The 17,358-nt window shown below is 42.0% G+C and overlaps 1 protein-coding gene across 2 annotated transcripts in view; it reads right to left on the bottom strand.

The window, feature by feature from the left end:
* The window catches only part of atp10a (ATPase phospholipid transporting 10A), a 44,285-nt gene that overhangs the window by 17,843 nt on the left and 9,084 nt on the right, over positions 1-17,358 (bottom strand). For both annotated transcript variants that reach the window (XM_031309448.2, XM_031309447.2), the window contains exons 4-11: positions 15,933-16,039; positions 15,694-15,825; positions 15,027-15,157; positions 13,524-13,776; positions 13,201-13,418; positions 12,925-13,119; positions 8,365-8,923; positions 697-800 (exon numbers count right to left, since the gene is read on the bottom strand). In XM_031309448.2, the coding sequence (XP_031165308.1) occupies positions 697-800; positions 8,365-8,923; positions 12,925-13,119; positions 13,201-13,418; positions 13,524-13,776; positions 15,027-15,157; positions 15,694-15,825; positions 15,933-16,039 (1,699 nt within the window). The remainder of the gene's footprint in view (positions 1-696; positions 801-8,364; positions 8,924-12,924; positions 13,120-13,200; positions 13,419-13,523; positions 13,777-15,026; positions 15,158-15,693; positions 15,826-15,932; positions 16,040-17,358) is intronic.

Below are 17,358 nucleotides of genomic sequence, written 5' to 3'. Positions count from 1 at the left end.
GGACCCCATTTTCCTATGTTTTTGTGTTAAGTGACTGATGGGAACAATAATCTTTTAAATTGGTCCAGTATTAAGTGAGAACGCTGTGACCAGCAGCTGCCAAATCGCGAAATCCACCAGACTCCATTTAAATAAACAATACTTTTAGCATGTATAGAGCCAACATATTTTCACATGTAAATCGAAAAACTTTGTGTTTATTTCAACCACAACTAGAGTTGTGATTGTTGGAAAAGTGGAAAGACGACCCAAAACGGCTTTTTATTTTGTGTCTGTGTCGACTCTGAATGAAGTGTATTTTACGATGCTAAAATTACTGTTTATTTACATGGAGTCTGGTGGCTTTAGCAATAGCAATTTTGCGGATGTTTTTATGTTTAAAAAAAGGATTTTACTCTTTAACAGAACGGTCGACCTCTTTAGAAATCCTTTCCATAATGTTGTCAGACACTTAGAATAATAATCTGAGCCTGTTAGCGGCAAAACAAGCACTTTAGTGGACGTACATTGAAGGTGCGCAATGGCCCTTTAACTTACATTACAGCTTGTTTCTCCGCTGCCGACTGCAGCGATCTGGCTTAATACTGAACCAATGTCAAAGATTGTTGTTCCCATCAGTCACTTAGACACAAAAACATTGGTTGAAAAAAACAAAAACAAAGTTACCCCTTAAGGAGGCTTATGGATCCCCGTTACCTTTTTTGCAATGCACAGTGTGCGAAGGCCATCTGCAGCATACAGGTTCAGGTAGTTTTGGGTCCGGCTGACAATCTTTATCTGGCGTTTCCCTTTGGAGCTTCCTTAAAAAATAGCAAAGGACACAAGAATGAAGATTTTTAGGGAATTTGCACAAGTGGTTCCAGACTGCCAAAGGCTTCTTCTAAGAGGCACATGGAAGCCATCTGTCTTCACACCTAAATTAACCATGTATGCTTTATTATTATTTATTCCTATTACTCATCAAGCTGCGTCTGGACTATAGTGAGCTAAATGTAATAAAAAGATTCTCATTTTACAAACATAATTGATCTATTTCAATTAACTGTCTAAATGACTTTAATATTGCATGTTGTTTAGATGCTTTGAAATATCATGTTTTGTAATAGAATCTTGCTCAAGTGTGTCTCTGGTGCAGCATCCCCAGAATCTTTCTGGCAGAGGGACAGCGCACAAACAGACTGGCTTTATCAGTCTGCTGACACAGACGCACCAGCCAACACTCTGATCGCCAGCCTCTCACTAATAACACAACAGCTTGGCAGGCACACACTGCTACACATGCAGCGCCATGCAAAACTAGCTTTACTGACTACGATTACATGCACATAATATTCCGTTTTTTGCCCTTATTCTGAAAAAGATGATATTCCGACTAAGCTGTTTACATGGCTAATAAAAGTGAATATTCCACTGATATTCACCTTTACATGTAGCCGTGCAAAACAGGATTTTTTCAAAGTTTCCCAGCGGTGGAGGACTTGTTGGAGTGTGTGAACACAGCGTCCCTCTTTCATTCCTTCAACCAGCTTCTTGAAAAGGTCGGCGTAGCGATGTGTGCACATATCCAAAAACCTGTTGATATCCAAGTCTTTGCTAATGTTTAAAAGTAGCTGTGTTTCTCCTTCTTATCGGGTCTGCAGCCTTGCAAACTGTTGGCTGGTTGGTTTATGTACAGCAACCATAGCAACGCACAGAGCTGACCATAAGCCGTAAACAGGCAAGAGGCTGTAAACTGCGGTAAAAACCCAGATTGAGATGCATATTCTGAATGCGCTGTATACATGTCCAAAGAATTCCTCTAAAACATGAATAATACCAGAAAAAATGTCTTAATTGGAAAATGCTAAATTCGGAAAAAGGCATTTGGAATTCAAACACAAAAAAGGCATGATGATTTTCGTTACCATTATAAAAGATCAATTCAACACTAAGGCAGACTGATGGTTGTCTCATATAGAAGTAATTTGGCAGTTTCATCTTATTCACTAATATTCTTGTTGTTTGTGACAGAAACTTTCCCTTTTGGTTGTGAAGAAAAATGTATTTCCAAGGAAACAGGAGTTTTCCCTGTTGACAAATAGCTGCTAGGATGCAGGTGGAACTTCACACAAAGTTTATTTTTCCTACTCCTACTAAAATGAAAAAATCCACCTAAAATAGGACTTGAGTCCTGTATATAAAGGTTCCCTGAGGAGTTTTTTTTAACCACTATTAACACTAAAAAGCAATGTTTCTATGTGCAGCTCCCTGTTTGCGTCCACTCGGGTGATGTAGTACACATTACAGCCAACCTTTCACATTACTCCACTGGTCAACAGCTGTAAAGAAACACACTAATGTGCCAACAAATGCAGTGAAGAGCAAGACTGCAGGTAGGTTTACATGGATTTAAACAATGTAGGTCTCAAATGGCCATTGGAAATGTTCTGAGGAAAGAAATGCACTCAGTTTGTTAGACCTCATGGACACATGCAATGAGTCATAGTGAGTAACACTAAATATAAACAGAGAATAAGAACTCCAAGAGCACCTTTGAATCGGCAATAACTGATGGTTTTTGGGTCACGTGTAGCGGAAACAAGCTATAAACACAAGACTGAAATATTATCACCATATGTTGATATGGCTAACATGTTAGCAGACGTTGCCTATTTACATAGCCAGCAGTTACAGAGCAACATTAGCATTCATTTGAAGTCGTGTTTCTGGACACCTGATGAACGCAAGTCCAATATTTACTTTTTAGCTCCGTTTTGTTCCCCACCGTCTACTGGGGGAATATATGGCTATTGAGCTGCTAAATGTCCACCTGCTAGTTGCTATTGCCATTTGGTGATGGGCAGTAGTGTACGCATAGCAGAGTGTGGTGAGAGTAAACCAGAAACAGCAAAGTTGCAAGTCGGAAAACTTGAGTGGGGGGGGGGTGATCTGTGGGTTTGTAACTATGACAGACTCAATCCACATTAGAGTCATTTGATCCACTGTTACTCAATATAAATATTGATTATAGCAGCTTTGATTGTAATAATAACAAAATAGATTTTGTCATCACAGCCTAAATACATTTTTCAACGTTTAGATTTTGGTTTTTCTTTCCCGGTCAAGCAAGTGACAAAAAAAGTGAATTTTTACTGGCCCTTATGCAAATAGTTATCGACTCAACTAAATGGTTATATTTGACCTGACTTGCCTCAGCGATCAATTTATGTAAAAGAACCAGCAAGGCAATGGAGGAGGAGTTGTCGGCAGCCCTCTGAGATGCCATGCACGTGAGATGCTGCTTGCTTTTATCATGCCACTCCAGCATTTGTTTTCAGAATGAAGACCTTCCTTTGAAAACGATCCACTTGTATCTGCCACGCACTCGGACTTGCAAAACATTGTAAAGCAATAAAGAACGATAACGGAATTTATGAAACGATGACGATCAAAAAAAATGATTTTGAAAACTTTTTTTTAACCACTTGCCTAAATGGGCCCGGGCCATTGGGCAACCCTTATTGTTGAACCCTGACTAACAGTGGAATGTTTTCTATCAGTGAAAATGGAAAGTTAGAATAAATAACGTTGAAATGTAACTTCTGTTTTGAGGTGGAATTTGCTATTAAACAGGAATCCTGCAGCAGCAGTGAGACTGGACTTGCATCATGACACACACTCCACGGGTCTACAGTCTACCTCCAGCACCACCATGTGCACTGTTAATAGAGTGACACTGAACAGTTGTTTTCTTATATCAGCTGTTTATTGCTGTTGTTCGGCTGGCTGTCTCTCTGTCATATTGTTGTCTGTCTGTCTGTCTGTCTCCGCCCCAAGTCCCCCTCCCAGTTCTCTAGCAGGTTTCGTTGCTTTGTGCAATTGTTGTCTTCCTCTGTTGTTTTCTGTTGTCCCCACCCCCCATTCCTGTTCTCATGCAGGTATGGTCCCTTCTCTGTGGTGTCTGTTTGTGTGGTGTTTGTGTGGTGTTTGTCCCCCCCCCCCCCCATGCCCATTTCTGTCCCCCTGGCCAGTCCGGTGACAAATCATAAAATAAATAAATACATAAAAACAGACAAAGGAGTATATTAAAACTCTCTTGTTAAAGTAAAATCTGTTTGGCACAACAAGGTATTCAGCTCCCTATACTGTATACCAGGCTGCGGGGCAGGACAGGTTATAAAAAAAAAAAAAGTGTGACACTGAACAACTCCCTCAGCGCCTGAATGGAGCCTTTATGGAGGTCTGTGTTATGACGAGGCCCAACTCATACTGCACTTGCATTGGCTGCTTCCACTCAATAGTAAAACAAAGTAGTGAGTTGTCTGTGTGAAGACACACCCTGTCGGACATTAAAGTTGCTGAACTGGGTCACATGGTGGAGGAGGGGGGGGGGGTATGTAGGACATCTGTCCCGATGGAGTCTTCTCCTCTAGTGAGCAGCACCGCTCTGTGAATTTTAAGTAAGTGAAAAACTTCTGAAAATGGAGCACCATGCAAGCTCACATATTGCTCTATAGAGGGCATTAAAAATGATGAACCATCAGCACAGTCCGCAACCTCAATGCAAAGGGACTAGCTTGGTCCTCAGAATTGAAAATCAATACAATGAATCATATTGTAAATAGGACTGCATGTCAGCTGGAAAACATGCCAGAACAGGATGGGAGTGCTTTCCTCCATTGATGTGCTGCAGTTAACAAGTCTACATTCAGCAAAGCTGAGCTGCCGCGTTGAGATGAACTGCCTGCCTCTAATGAACAGGAGGGAGCCACTAAGCAGACGTGAAATTACCCACACACGACAGCATGCTTTTACTGAAAGGAAGTCAAGACAAGTTGCTGCTGCACAGGATGATTCAGCCCAGCAAAATATAAATATGTGGAATATGGGCTTTAGCACCCACTACCACATCCTGAAAAGAAATCCAGATTGTATTAAATCATGGCCAGCGTGGAAAGAAAAGACAAATTCAGATTCTTAAAGGTGTACTCCAGTGATTTAGTATTGCACTTCCATTAAATTGGGGGACTTCAGAGAGACAGATAAAAAAAAATAAAAATAGAATGGTTGAATTGATGAGGAGAGTCCCTAGCATGGGTCAAATATCCAAACTTATGATCCTACACTTGCCACAATGCAACTCAATAGCATCTTATGTTAGACCCTCCCTGCCCCATGTCTTTAAGGGTGTTTCCACGCCAGTAGTTCAGTTTCTTTGGTCCTGACCAAGGAAAAAAATGATACGGGACCTTTCATTTTTGGTCCGGTTCATGTTCACTCTGACTTATTAGAAAGAACCAAGAGCTTTAAACATGATGTATACAGTCTAATAGGTAGGGCTGGACCCGAATATTCGAATATTCGTTCGGTGGGTTGGTATTCGATTTGAAAATTTGAAAAAAAAAATTTTTTGTTTTTTTTTTTGCACAACCTGGCATCCCCCTCCAAACGGTTCTCATTCGCGCTTGAATATGTTCGAAATATAATACTCTTAAAATTTTCTTATATAGCCTAGCCATTTTAATAGGATGGACAACCCAACCTCGTTATACTTAATAAATATATTTGCTTCTTCTTGGACTAATAAAGTGTTCCTGCAACGGGAGTATTCTCTGGCTAGAGCAGAACAGCGCAGTTTGCATGGACAGAAGTGTGTGTGTGTGTGTGTGTGTGTGTGTGTGTGTGTTTTATATCATTAGTGAAGTCTTCGTTCTCGGGGCATATAAGTCCTGCTCGCGTGAGGCGCGCCGCTTCCTGCTCACGCTGTTCTGTAGTTTATTAAAAGTTTATTAATTCTGAACGCGTCTGGCCTGTCTATCTATATTGCACCAAATACGACACTGCACTCCCTTGTGAAGTCGTTTGGATGAAAGGTTCTCAAAATAATCAAAATGCAAACAAACAGACAGACACATAGAGATTCCTGCCTTTATTAGAGATAATAATATGTTCAGCCCCCTCTCTCCGAAGCTTCGAATATTCGATGCTCTACTAACAGGTAACTCACTGATTGGACAGTTTTGGCGACTGTCATCCTGTATCATCAGCGCATCATCAGGACCCCCATTCTGTGATTGTAGATGTGATTGTTGATCATGTAGCACTTCACTGTCTTATACGGGTTTATTTGTCTTCTCTGGAGTCACAAAGAGCTCATGAAGAAATGATTATGATTATGAGCGGTGTGGAGCTGGACCTCGTATATCAGGAACGGGACATAGACAGGAATATATTTTTTACGGGAACATGACAAAAAGGAGGCATTTTGTAGCGTAATATAACGGGGGGGATAGTTACTGTATAGTCACTACGTTTTACTCGTTTTGCTTACTTTTTATTGGGAAATGCTTAAAGGAAATGTTTCAATTGCTTTTCACTTTCTGACGTATCAGGAACAAATTCTACACTTGATGCACATAGATTTGTTACCATGGTTACTAACCAAATCAACTTTCATAAATACAGCCTATACATCGCTTAAACAGATATGGAGATTACATTCCTAACACTTCATGATGGAGCAGATAGATTTAATAGTGGTTAGCTCTTGAATTAATACTAAAATCACACATATACTACCACAAATCACAACCAGACCGAGACTGGCCCCCCTTTTCAGTTTGTCTCAGACTGGTTGTTTATCAGAGCTCAATTGAAAGCTTTCACACCAGCATAAAACAAACCAAACACATCAGAGTTCATTAAAGTGAACAAAACAGATTAGGTGTGAAAGCACCCTTAAACTCTAAGTGCCACTTTGTAACGGGGCATTCAGACCAAAAAAAAGCGATCCAGCGATTTGCCGCAGGGTTGTGCGGCGGGGGAAGTGTTATTAAAACGGCCCGTTTGTGTCACGTCCTCGTGTTCTTAAAACCCCCAACAAAGCACAAGTAGACTTTATATTTCACAATTACTGTTTTCTGTCAGATCGTTTATTGATTTCGATGTTTCCGACCGAACTTGAAGGCAGCTTCATTTCACACACAGAGAGAGAGAGAGAGAGAGAGAGAGAGAGAGAGAGAGAGAGAGAGAGAGAGAGAGAGAGAGAGAGAGAGAGAGAGAGAGAGTAAAGAGACGAGCGAGAAATAAGGGAGTGCTTCCAGCTTTTCAGATGTGAGTATTTGCTGCATTTCTCTTGTTTCTGTTATTGCAAATACAATTTCTTTGAATAATAAAATAATAATTTGCAGCACTGCAAGCTGTGTGTTTTGTCAAGCCTTCAGTCTGTGGTTTGAAACAGTCCCAGCTAAGCACCCCTGGACAGATGTCTGGTGACTGGGTACAAAGCATTAGTCAAAAGTGCCTGTGTAGCTCTTTGTGTGCCTGGAATCGTAACAACCTGGTTTGGCACATTGCCATCAGGGTGTTAAAAAAACTTGAAGAGTGCGGAACAAGGTTTTAAGATCACAGAGGAAAAAAGAAAATATTCTCAATTTGCTGACATGTCAAGTAGGCTCATGTGCCATGTTAAGATTACATCAAATGATTTGTAGCCGATCACGGGTTCACAACAACGATGCTATCAATTCTAGTGGAAAAGTCTGCAGACAGGATAGAGCACCGGCAGCACACCGCTCCAAACCACATCATAAGACCATGCTGACACCAGTGTCATCATCGATCAAGAGAAGAGTGCACCACCAACAAATTCATCCTCATGTTATGATATGATCCTACCTGGACACCTGAATCTGAGAAAGGCTAAAGCAAGTGTATGAATGAGTGACTATGTTTACATGCACATATTATTCTAGGTTTGCCTTTATTCCAATAAAAGACAATATTCCGACTAAGCTGTTTACATGGCAAATGAAAGTGAATATTCCACTGATATTCCCGTTTACATGCAGCCGTACAAAAAGGGATTTTTTTCCACCTGATGGTGGACTTGTTCGACCAATGCGAACACAGCGTCCCTTTTTCATTCCTTTAACCCCATTCTTGATGAGGTCGCCGTTGCGATGTTTGTGCATATCCAAAAACCTGTTGATATCCAAGTCTTTCATAATGTATAAAAGTAACTGTTTCTCCTTCTTTTCTTTTGGCCATGCATCTCTACCGCAGCCCTGCAAACTGTTGGCTGGTTGGTGTGTGTACAACAACCACAGTGCTGACTGTAAGCATGCTGTAAACTGGCCATAAACTGCGGTAAAAACCTTGAGACGCATATTCCGAATGAACTGTATATATTTCCAAAGAATGCTTCTAACACCCGAATAATACCAGCATATCGCACGTTTTAATCGAAAAAATGAATAAATTCGGAAAAAGGCCTTTTTCGGAATATCCAAATGGAATATGCCGTTTACATGACCTGAATCAAATTCGGAATATTGTCATGTTCGTAATAATAGTGTGCATGTAAACATACTCAGTATTTCCTACCTGTGTCGGGGGGTTTGATGAGGTCCATGATGGCAGAGTCTGCTCCTTTAGTGTAGACCGTGATCTGATCCGTCAGAGGGTGTCTGACCACCACAGACATGCGTTTCCTGGTGGAGTCGAAGCCCAGTGTGTGCAGCAGCTCAAAGCTCAACTTCCCCAGGTGTGGCAGTTCCACGGTCACCTGGTCAGGGAGGCGTCCCACGAGGGAGCACTTGTAGGCCCTGGCGGCGTAGACCAGCGCAGCCTCGTCAGGCGACTCCGCCTCGTAGCGCAGTTCTCCGTCCTCCAGGTTCCACGCCTTCCCGTTGTAGCAGGGTGGGACGGGGCCAAAGGAGTGCTCCAGGCCTCGGGGAGGCTGCTCCTCGTCCAGTTTGGTGAGCGTGCTCTCTGCAGAGGGGGAGGACAGCAGGCTGGAGCAGCCCCTGTTAGAGGAGCGGTTTGTGATGAGGCTGGAGGAGCTGCTACTGTTGGAGCCTGAGGTCAGTCGGCTTGGGGTGAAGCGCTTAATGAAGTCCTCGATGGTCTTAACTGGGGACTTCAGCTCAAACCTCATCCGGACCTGCAGGAAAAGGAAAACTGAGTCAATCACACCTGCAGCAGCAAGTAGCACAACTTATTCTTACAATTATGAAAGTAGTCTATATCCACGATGTTCCACTTCCGGGATTGCTGCGGTGCCGCCAGAAATTCCGCCGGATGTCCTTTACCTTCCTCTTTCTTTGTGTTGGCGTTCTAACCTCCGGTGGATTTGTGAGGACTATGGTTAACTGCTCCTCAGATCTCTGCAGGGTAAATCCAGACAGCTAGCTAGACTATCTGTCCAATCGGAGTTTTCTGTTGCACGACTTAAACTACTTTTGAACGTACACATGTTCCACCAAAACAAGTTCCTTCCTGAGACTATTTAGCAGAGGCACCGTGGCTCTGTCCGGCGCCTAGCGCCGCCCAAGACGATTGTGATTGGTTTAAAGAAATGTCAATAAACCAGAGCATGTTTTTCTCCCATTCCGGAATGCTGTGTGGACTAGCCAGACCCTCCTCGGCAGCACTGTGGAGGAAGGTCTGGCAAAGCGAGACTATGCAAGTACAAACATCTAGGGCTGTACCGAATGCCATTTTTTGAGCTTCGAAGCTTCAGTACTTAACAGTGAATATTGGAAGCTTTGATGGCAACGGCTGGGGGGACGTTTGTGTAACTTGTTGTTACACAAACTCCGGCAGTTCAGTGCTTGTGTTTCGTTTTTTTACCTTCATAGTGTTTCAAACTTTTTTGTTGCAGCCATAGAGGCAATGATGTTTCCTGTTTACAATAACGCCACCGGGACTCTCACGCCGCGGTATGGACTGACGACTCTGATCTCGGGTCACATGATTGTCCACTGCAGGGTGACGTCGGGTTGCTTTTCTCCAAAGGTTGAATCGGTCTTAACCTTTTTGCTGCAGGCATTCAAAATAAACGGAAATACCCTCGTTTTTGCCGGACTGTCTGACGAGTGATGACCGACGCAGTGTTCGTGAATGAATGCTGAGCCAGCCGGTGCCTCACTGTATTGGCATTATGCACAGCCGTACTATATTTACCTTTATTAAATCGCCTGAAAACGACACCAGGCTGCTACAGTATGAGCGTACAGACCTCTACAAACTAACTTAACATTTCTCCATTCTTGGCTGAGATGGATGACATGATAGCTCTGCATAAATTAGCCAGCAGCTAGCGGCTTAATACCGACAAAACACCAAAGTAAATATTAGCCTGCATGCACGTTTTTGCAAAAAAACGAATATTGAAATCCCAAAATTGAAAATCGAAGCGAATATTCGAATATTAGGATCCAGCCCTACACAAATCATTATTATGAAGCTTAATGTTCAGTAGAGCCAGCAGAAACATCGGTTGGCCGATATGATCGGCTGATATTGGCCTATCCCAGACATGTCTGTATCTATCGGCATCGGCGTATACGTTTTCCGATATGAAAACCTTTTTTTACAGAACATGTAATGATGCTTGGGGTGATTTAGAAATGGTGTCATATAGCCATTTATTTTATTTGTATTTACTCCTTATTTTCTCAGTGTTCATTTCTGGAGTTGGTTGACAATGAAATACATTGCATATATAATGTATAATATTGTTAAATATTCTTTACTGAAGTTATTTGTTTAAGAAAGCAGCCTCCTTTCCAAAATAATGTTCAGAGCAATGGCGGTTTCCTTAAGAAGTAGCTGATGTAAGAGTTACAATATTGCATAGTGATATTCGATTTCCACTATTAATGACATTATATAACTGACACTATGAACTGAATTGGTAAACGGCATACGCTACACAGAAAAAAAGAGAATCTACGGAAACTGGCAACAGTACATTTACTCTAAAGCGTTACTGCAAAAAATTTTAAAAATCCAGTAGCTTCCACATTTCTCCATCAAGGTACTGCAGTCATCACTGTGAATATTACTGTATGGACGACGGCAGCAATACATGATAAGAGGTTGGCAGATGCAAAGGACTCAGTTGATACACATGGTCAGATATGCACAAATCAGTAATTTTTCAATTCATCTGCTTACTGTTTTGCATTAGTTTTATTATATCAACATCACTAAACAGAGCATAATGGCCATGATAAAAACAAACAAAAGAATGAACAAAAACAAGAAACACTTCAATGAAGCACATCATGTTTTGTTTCTCCTGCAGTCAGGACTACTCATTAATCTGTGATCAGCAACTTGTTAAATTGCTTCTGGGAAACACCTCTTAAGCTTGAGAAAATTCGCAAGGTGTGGTTTATTATCATTTCAGCTTTTGGGAAACTAGGCCCAGCTCTAGTGATACAAAAGACTTCAGTACTGATGAAAATGCACCTCCTTGTTATTATCCTTTAGTCAATCTTTCATCCCAAAGTGGTGCCGTACAATAGCAGAAAGAGTGACTCACATTGAGGACTCCTGGCAGCAGGAGCCAGGCTCTCACATATATACTGTAGATATAAATCATTCAGGTGCCAGGTTAGCCACAAGGGCATCAGAAAATGTGAACAATTACATTGGCGCAAAGGACAAGAAAAAACACCAACAATAGAAAAAGAGATAAAGAAACAGAAGGGAGACCGTAGCAAAGCCAATGCTTCTATGAAGATTTACATTTCTTCCCATCTTATCAGATAACCTCCAAAAAGAAACACAGAGTCCATAAATAATGTGTCACTTTGTAAAGCTTAATCTGAACAGATTTGTGCCTCTGACTGGCAGGACAGCGAGCTGGTGCACACAGTGAGTGGAGAGGAGAGAATATCACCTCCGAACAGGACAACCACACCCAGGCTCACAGAACAACTAAACAAAACACGGATACACTACTGCGACTGGACCGAGCACATCAAAAATACAGGCAGCTAAATAGTGAAAGCTATGTGCAAAAGAAGACTTTGTGAGGATTTTGGAAGGATTTTAGGAAAAATAACGCCCAACAAACTGAATTATATTTGTCAAAAGATGGAACCTACTCCCATGTTCAAAAAAAGAAAGTTTCTATTTGATCTTCTACTGATGCTCCTTTTACATCCCAGCTTTCTAGAATATTATCTAGATGGTGCATTAAAGGCAGGGTTGATCATTATTTCCAATATACACTTTTTTTATATATTGTTTGAAATGATCTTTACACCCTGACACCAATAAATAACTTATGGGCTCTGAAAAAGATCAGTCATCTGTAGCTGCTGTAATCCTGTAAAAACACCATTTTTTCGAAGGCCCGAAAAACCTCAAATTATCAAACAATTCACAAAACGTCTACAGCCATGCAGGCAGCTCTGTGGGCACTGGGCAGTACTTAGGTGCAGTGGTGCTTTAAGTGAAGCAAGTGAAGTATCCGCTTTCGTACCACAAGACTACAGAGCAGCTTCTTTCCTCAGGCTGGAAGACTCAACTCATTTTTCTTGTGCAGCATAAAGGGACTTCAACTCGCATTTTGTTGTGCAACCCTGTGTTGTAGAACAACAATAACCGAAACATGTGCCTTGTACCATGTAATGTTTACCATCTCCATCTTAGTTTAGCGTGTTAGCATGCTGACATTTTCTAATTTGCACTACATGCAAAGTACAGCTGAGGCTGCTGGGAATGTAATTAGTTTTCAGGCATTTTGGTAAACAAAAGTATTGGTAAAATTGAAGATTTGATTTGAGGATGCTCAGTCAAAAGTCAGGGAATTGTCAAAGCTATAACAATCGTCCTATGGGGTACACAAATATCCGTACAACATTTCTTGGCAATCTATCCTGAAGTTATTGAGATATTTCAGCCAGGAAAATAGTGTACAGAATGACTGAAAGATTAGAGGAAAAGCAGGCAGAAGGAGAGGCGAGAGGGTCAAATCAGAACCCAGAACTGTGAACACATGAGCTCAAAATATAGGTCCTGTACTACTACCTGGAAGCCTATCTGACCAAGTCGACTATCTCAGTCATTTCTGAATGGTGAAAGGGATTACCCCTTATTGACCCGAAGAAGGTTCGACTGGATAGATTTGGTTGAGGTGAGTTTTACCTTCTGCCTGGGCTGGTTGGGGGAGGACACCACCACTGTGTTGCAGATGGTGAGAGCGATGAAGAAATCAATGATGTCAGCGAGGTCAGAGGGCAGCTGGGACATGGGCTGGCTGTGGAAGCGCATGAAGTCCATCTGACTGCTGCATTCATTGACTTTGTCTAGGAGCTGAGGGTCAGGGGTGATATCTTTCTCCTGAAGGACAGAGGAGGGTTTATCAGAGGAGAGCACACATCACAGAGTACGAGGGACGACGGGACGGTGAGGCGCACTGACCATGGGGCTGCTGAAGGCTGTGTGCTTGGACAGGATGCTGGCTCGCTTGGCCTCCGCCCTGCTGCCCGTCCTGCGGTGGGACTTGGTGCTCTGGGAGCGCAGCACCACCCGGGCGCTCTGGTGGCTAGTCACACTGTCCCGCCTGGGCAGGGTGCCACTGTGAGATGTACAGTCTTCCTCCTCAGAATCCATCTCCTGGTACATAGCCAGTCTTCTAGCTGGAAAACATACACAAATCATTAAGAGTGACATAAAAAGGCAATGGCTGCTAACTGTTTGTGTAAGGGAGTGTTTGTGTGTGAGTGTTTACTGGCTTGTCTCACCATTGGCATCATGGGAGTACTCCACCCCTGCCACAGTGCAGCGGCGAAACACCATCTTGTTCTCCGTCAACGTGCCCGTCTTGTCAGAGAAGATGTATTGCATCTGGCCGAGATCCTCGGTGATATTCAGAGCTCTGCACTGCAGGTGAGAGTCCGTCTCCTCGTCGTACAGATCCATGTCCTGATGGATGAAGTACACTTGGCAGATCTTGACAATTTCAATCGACACAAAAAGGGAGATAGGTATCAGCACCTAGGAGAGGACAGAGTCTTTGTTAGAAAAGAGATAGAGGTGGTTATCGGTTTTTCCAGCCTGCTTTGTATATACACATGGAAGGACCGTAAAGTAATTATGATAAATGTATCCACATATCAAGTCAGCTGTAACAGCTGGATACTACAAGTTGAGACTATGTGATAACCAGTTAGCAAGCAAGTTAAAACATAAGTAAAGCTAAAAGTAATGGATAAATGATTTAGCAGCTAAGAGTAATAGATGAATGTGAGCTAAAAGCCGTGGTTAAAATAATAGATTAACAGATGGTTAGCTAAAAGTAGTGGACAAAAGGTTCACATACACAATTAGCTAAAAATTCACAGATAAACAGTTGAAAAAGTTAGCTAAAAATAATAGATGAATGGATAAATGGATGAAATAAATAGTGGTGTCATGAAGGGGTGGTTGAGTTGATCCGACAGGGCTGTCAGGGTGTGTCTAACAAAAAAGGTTGTGAATCACTGTTTTAGACTACTACAGCTTTTCTGTTAGCCATCATATCGCTCAAGATCTTAATCATTTAAAAAGTGACATATAAAAGGATACTGGGTACATGTTTGATTGTTTAAAAAACATTGGTTTAATCCCAAGTGAGACAGACCACTTCTGGAAAGTAGTTCTGGACAAATGAGTCATAGTTTTTGGGAAGGCAGTTCAGCCTGCACATTCTCCATGTGCCTGGGTGCCAACAGAGTCATGTGTTTATTTGAAAGGGTATCAAGCTAAAAGTCTAGCAACGCTGGTAGTTCTTTAACCTCAAACAGTAACTGTTTGTTTGTACAGTGAAACATAACTGCTATCTCCACTGAGTTTCTTCATTTATTTTAGAAGTTACCCAATATCAGGGGAACTAGCTGCAGTATCTGACACAGGACAGGGTGACATTTTCACTGACATTTCTACATGCAAGCAGAAAAAAGAGAAAAAAGAAAAATAGGTCAAATCAATCAAGGAGGTGTCAGGTGGCACTTCTTCTTGTACTAAAAAGATTATTTTTGCAGTATGAAGCAAGTACTTCCTCACTGCTTTTCCAGATTAAATGTGACGATAGAGATCTAGAGGTCAAACACCCCCGGGGGCTGAAATAACTACTGCAGATGCTTTGATTTACAGCAATGCTTGTGTACAGTCAGTGGGATAAAACATTTGAACCTTAATGCTACTATGTGTCTTGCTTATGTCTTTATCTGTGCCTTTGTTTCTTTAGGCTTCTCTCTGGTTCGTACCTGAAAGACGATGATCATGGTGAGGAAGAGATAAATGGCTGACATGATGGGTGATAAGTCTGTCCCCTCTGGACTAAGAACGTCAAACACAGGTCTCTTATCACCGTACTGAAACATCCACAGCCCATGACCTGGAACAGCAACACCACAAGGTCAACTCATACAAACAGTGGAATGAGAAGATAGAAATAAAAAGCACAGCAAATGCAGTCAGAGATTTTCTTTTTTTGTCTTTTATTGTAAGAAATATTTGTTTTCCTTCTTTGTCTTTTGAGCTACCTAGATGTTAATCCTGATATGTGTCATGTTGTGTAATATAATGTTATGTAATTTTGTTTAGATCATTTTTTTCTTGGGTTTTTCTGGTTGTTTCCTTGTTATTTAGTGTTATACTTGTTGAGTTTGTTATGTTTACTTTCTTTTCCTGTACGTGCCGTGAAATGTTTAAATATTTTCCGATTTAATATTGTCTGATTTAATGTTGTTTCGGACCCCAGGAAGACTAGCTGGTCTTCTAGGCGTCAGCTAATGGGGAATCTTTATAATAAACTTAACTTCTGAAATAAATGTAAAGAAATCAAGGTTTTAAAATCAAATTTCTCAACAGAGCCATAAGGTTTTTAGAGGTTGTAAACCATCGTTTACATAACTCTGAACTGTTACGCACCAACAGCAGCAAACAGGCACATGACCAGCAGGATGATGACACACCAGAACACATGTACATTCATCTGTCTCTCCAGTTTACTGCGCTTGTAGCGCGGGCCGTTGTTGTTTAGCATGGCTTTGGTCTCATGACCTGTGAAGACACACAGTGTGTTAACAGCACACTAACAACAGCAGGTCAGAGGTGAAATATGGAGTGTGACAGCGAGCCTACAACACGGTTATTTCGGTGGGGCTAACCTGCGTAAATGACTATTCCCACAGCCTCTTCTGTGTTGCGGATGGTGCAGCCTCTCAGCAGCAGGTTTTCTTTGTAAAGTGCATCTCTTCGGCCACTTTGATGGATTCTGTCAGGTTAGAAGATGCATAAAAATGACTTTAAGTGCTGGTCTAAAAATGTTATCAAACAAGGGCAATATGATCTTTGCTATGTCTTTATACTACTTAAAAAAATACTGCTGCTGGGAGAAATAGAGTATCTGTCTATGCCAGAGCCCCCAAGACAACATCAGTTTATTCTGCTGAGCACCTCAATTGATCATGCTCTAAAGCATAGTGGTCTTTCCTCGCCAGGAGCCCTTATCTCAGCACAAATTCACTCTGATACAGAAGCACTGGCCACGCTACCGCTCCACAGAAACCCCTCGGGCTTAGAATCAATCAGGCAATTCACTGCTTCATCGCTGACCCTCAGACCTCACTTCAGACTGTTAAATGTAAAGCTTGTCGGGCTCATCGCGAGTGTCGTGTCGTACAAAGACTGAATTCAGCTCTTAGCCAGCCCGCCAAGGAAGTTCAAACCTCTCTTAGAAAAGGGTTTTAAACTAAAAGTGAGATGTATATGCTGAGCTGTATCAAATGAGGGGCAAATGCATCTGTTGTGGGGGAGAGCTGAGCTTTTAATGTCAGCCTTAATCCCATTACTAAATCGAGGATTACAAGTGTGTTAGTTTAAACAGCCCCACAACCTTTAGCTGGAAGCAGTGCTTAATCATCTCTGTTGTAGCTTCTTTCAAAGTCACACAACAGTCAGCATGTTGTACTAAAAGTTCATCCTTTGGCCTCTGACAGCAGGCCGGCGGACACGTCACCACCGTTATAGATTAATCACTGTGCCTGAGCTCCAAGGCGCCGTAGTTTACACACATTGCATCCCAGTTCATAGCTCACACTGTTCAAGAAATTGATAACACTCGGAGACACAGAGTGCTTTCTCTCCCACAAAGGAAGTGAGATTAGACTTGGTGCCATTATCCGTAATGTAATAAAACACTGCTGACACAACTGCCCCCCCCCCCCTCCTGCCACTGTGCCCCGCTGTAGCCTGGCAACGGAATACCTGCAGCATCTGGTCTCCTTCTGAGCAAAGAATAAATGTCATATTAATGTGAGTGCGGGTCAGCCCGGCCGTTTTACTGTAAGCCCAGAGGATGTTTCTCATCTCCCAGTGAAGAGAGACAATGAAAAGGCCAAGAAGATACACCTGGCATTATTCCAGGTCTCGGAAAACTCCAACAATAGCAGGGAGCGAACACGCTGCATCCCACTGATAACATGACCATGAATAGTTCAACATTTCAGGAAATGCACTTATTTGCTTTCTTTCTGAAGATTAAATGAGAAGATCGATACCACTCTTATGTCTGTAGGATAAATATGAAGCTAC

This window comes from Sander lucioperca, chromosome 11 (assembly GCF_008315115.2).
Source record: "Sander lucioperca isolate FBNREF2018 chromosome 11, SLUC_FBN_1.2, whole genome shotgun sequence".
In the NCBI taxonomy this organism is placed as follows: Eukaryota; Metazoa; Chordata; class Actinopteri; order Perciformes; family Percidae; genus Sander; species Sander lucioperca.
Note: the sequence above shows the minus strand (reverse complement) of the source record. Positions and strands in the feature narration are given on the sequence as shown.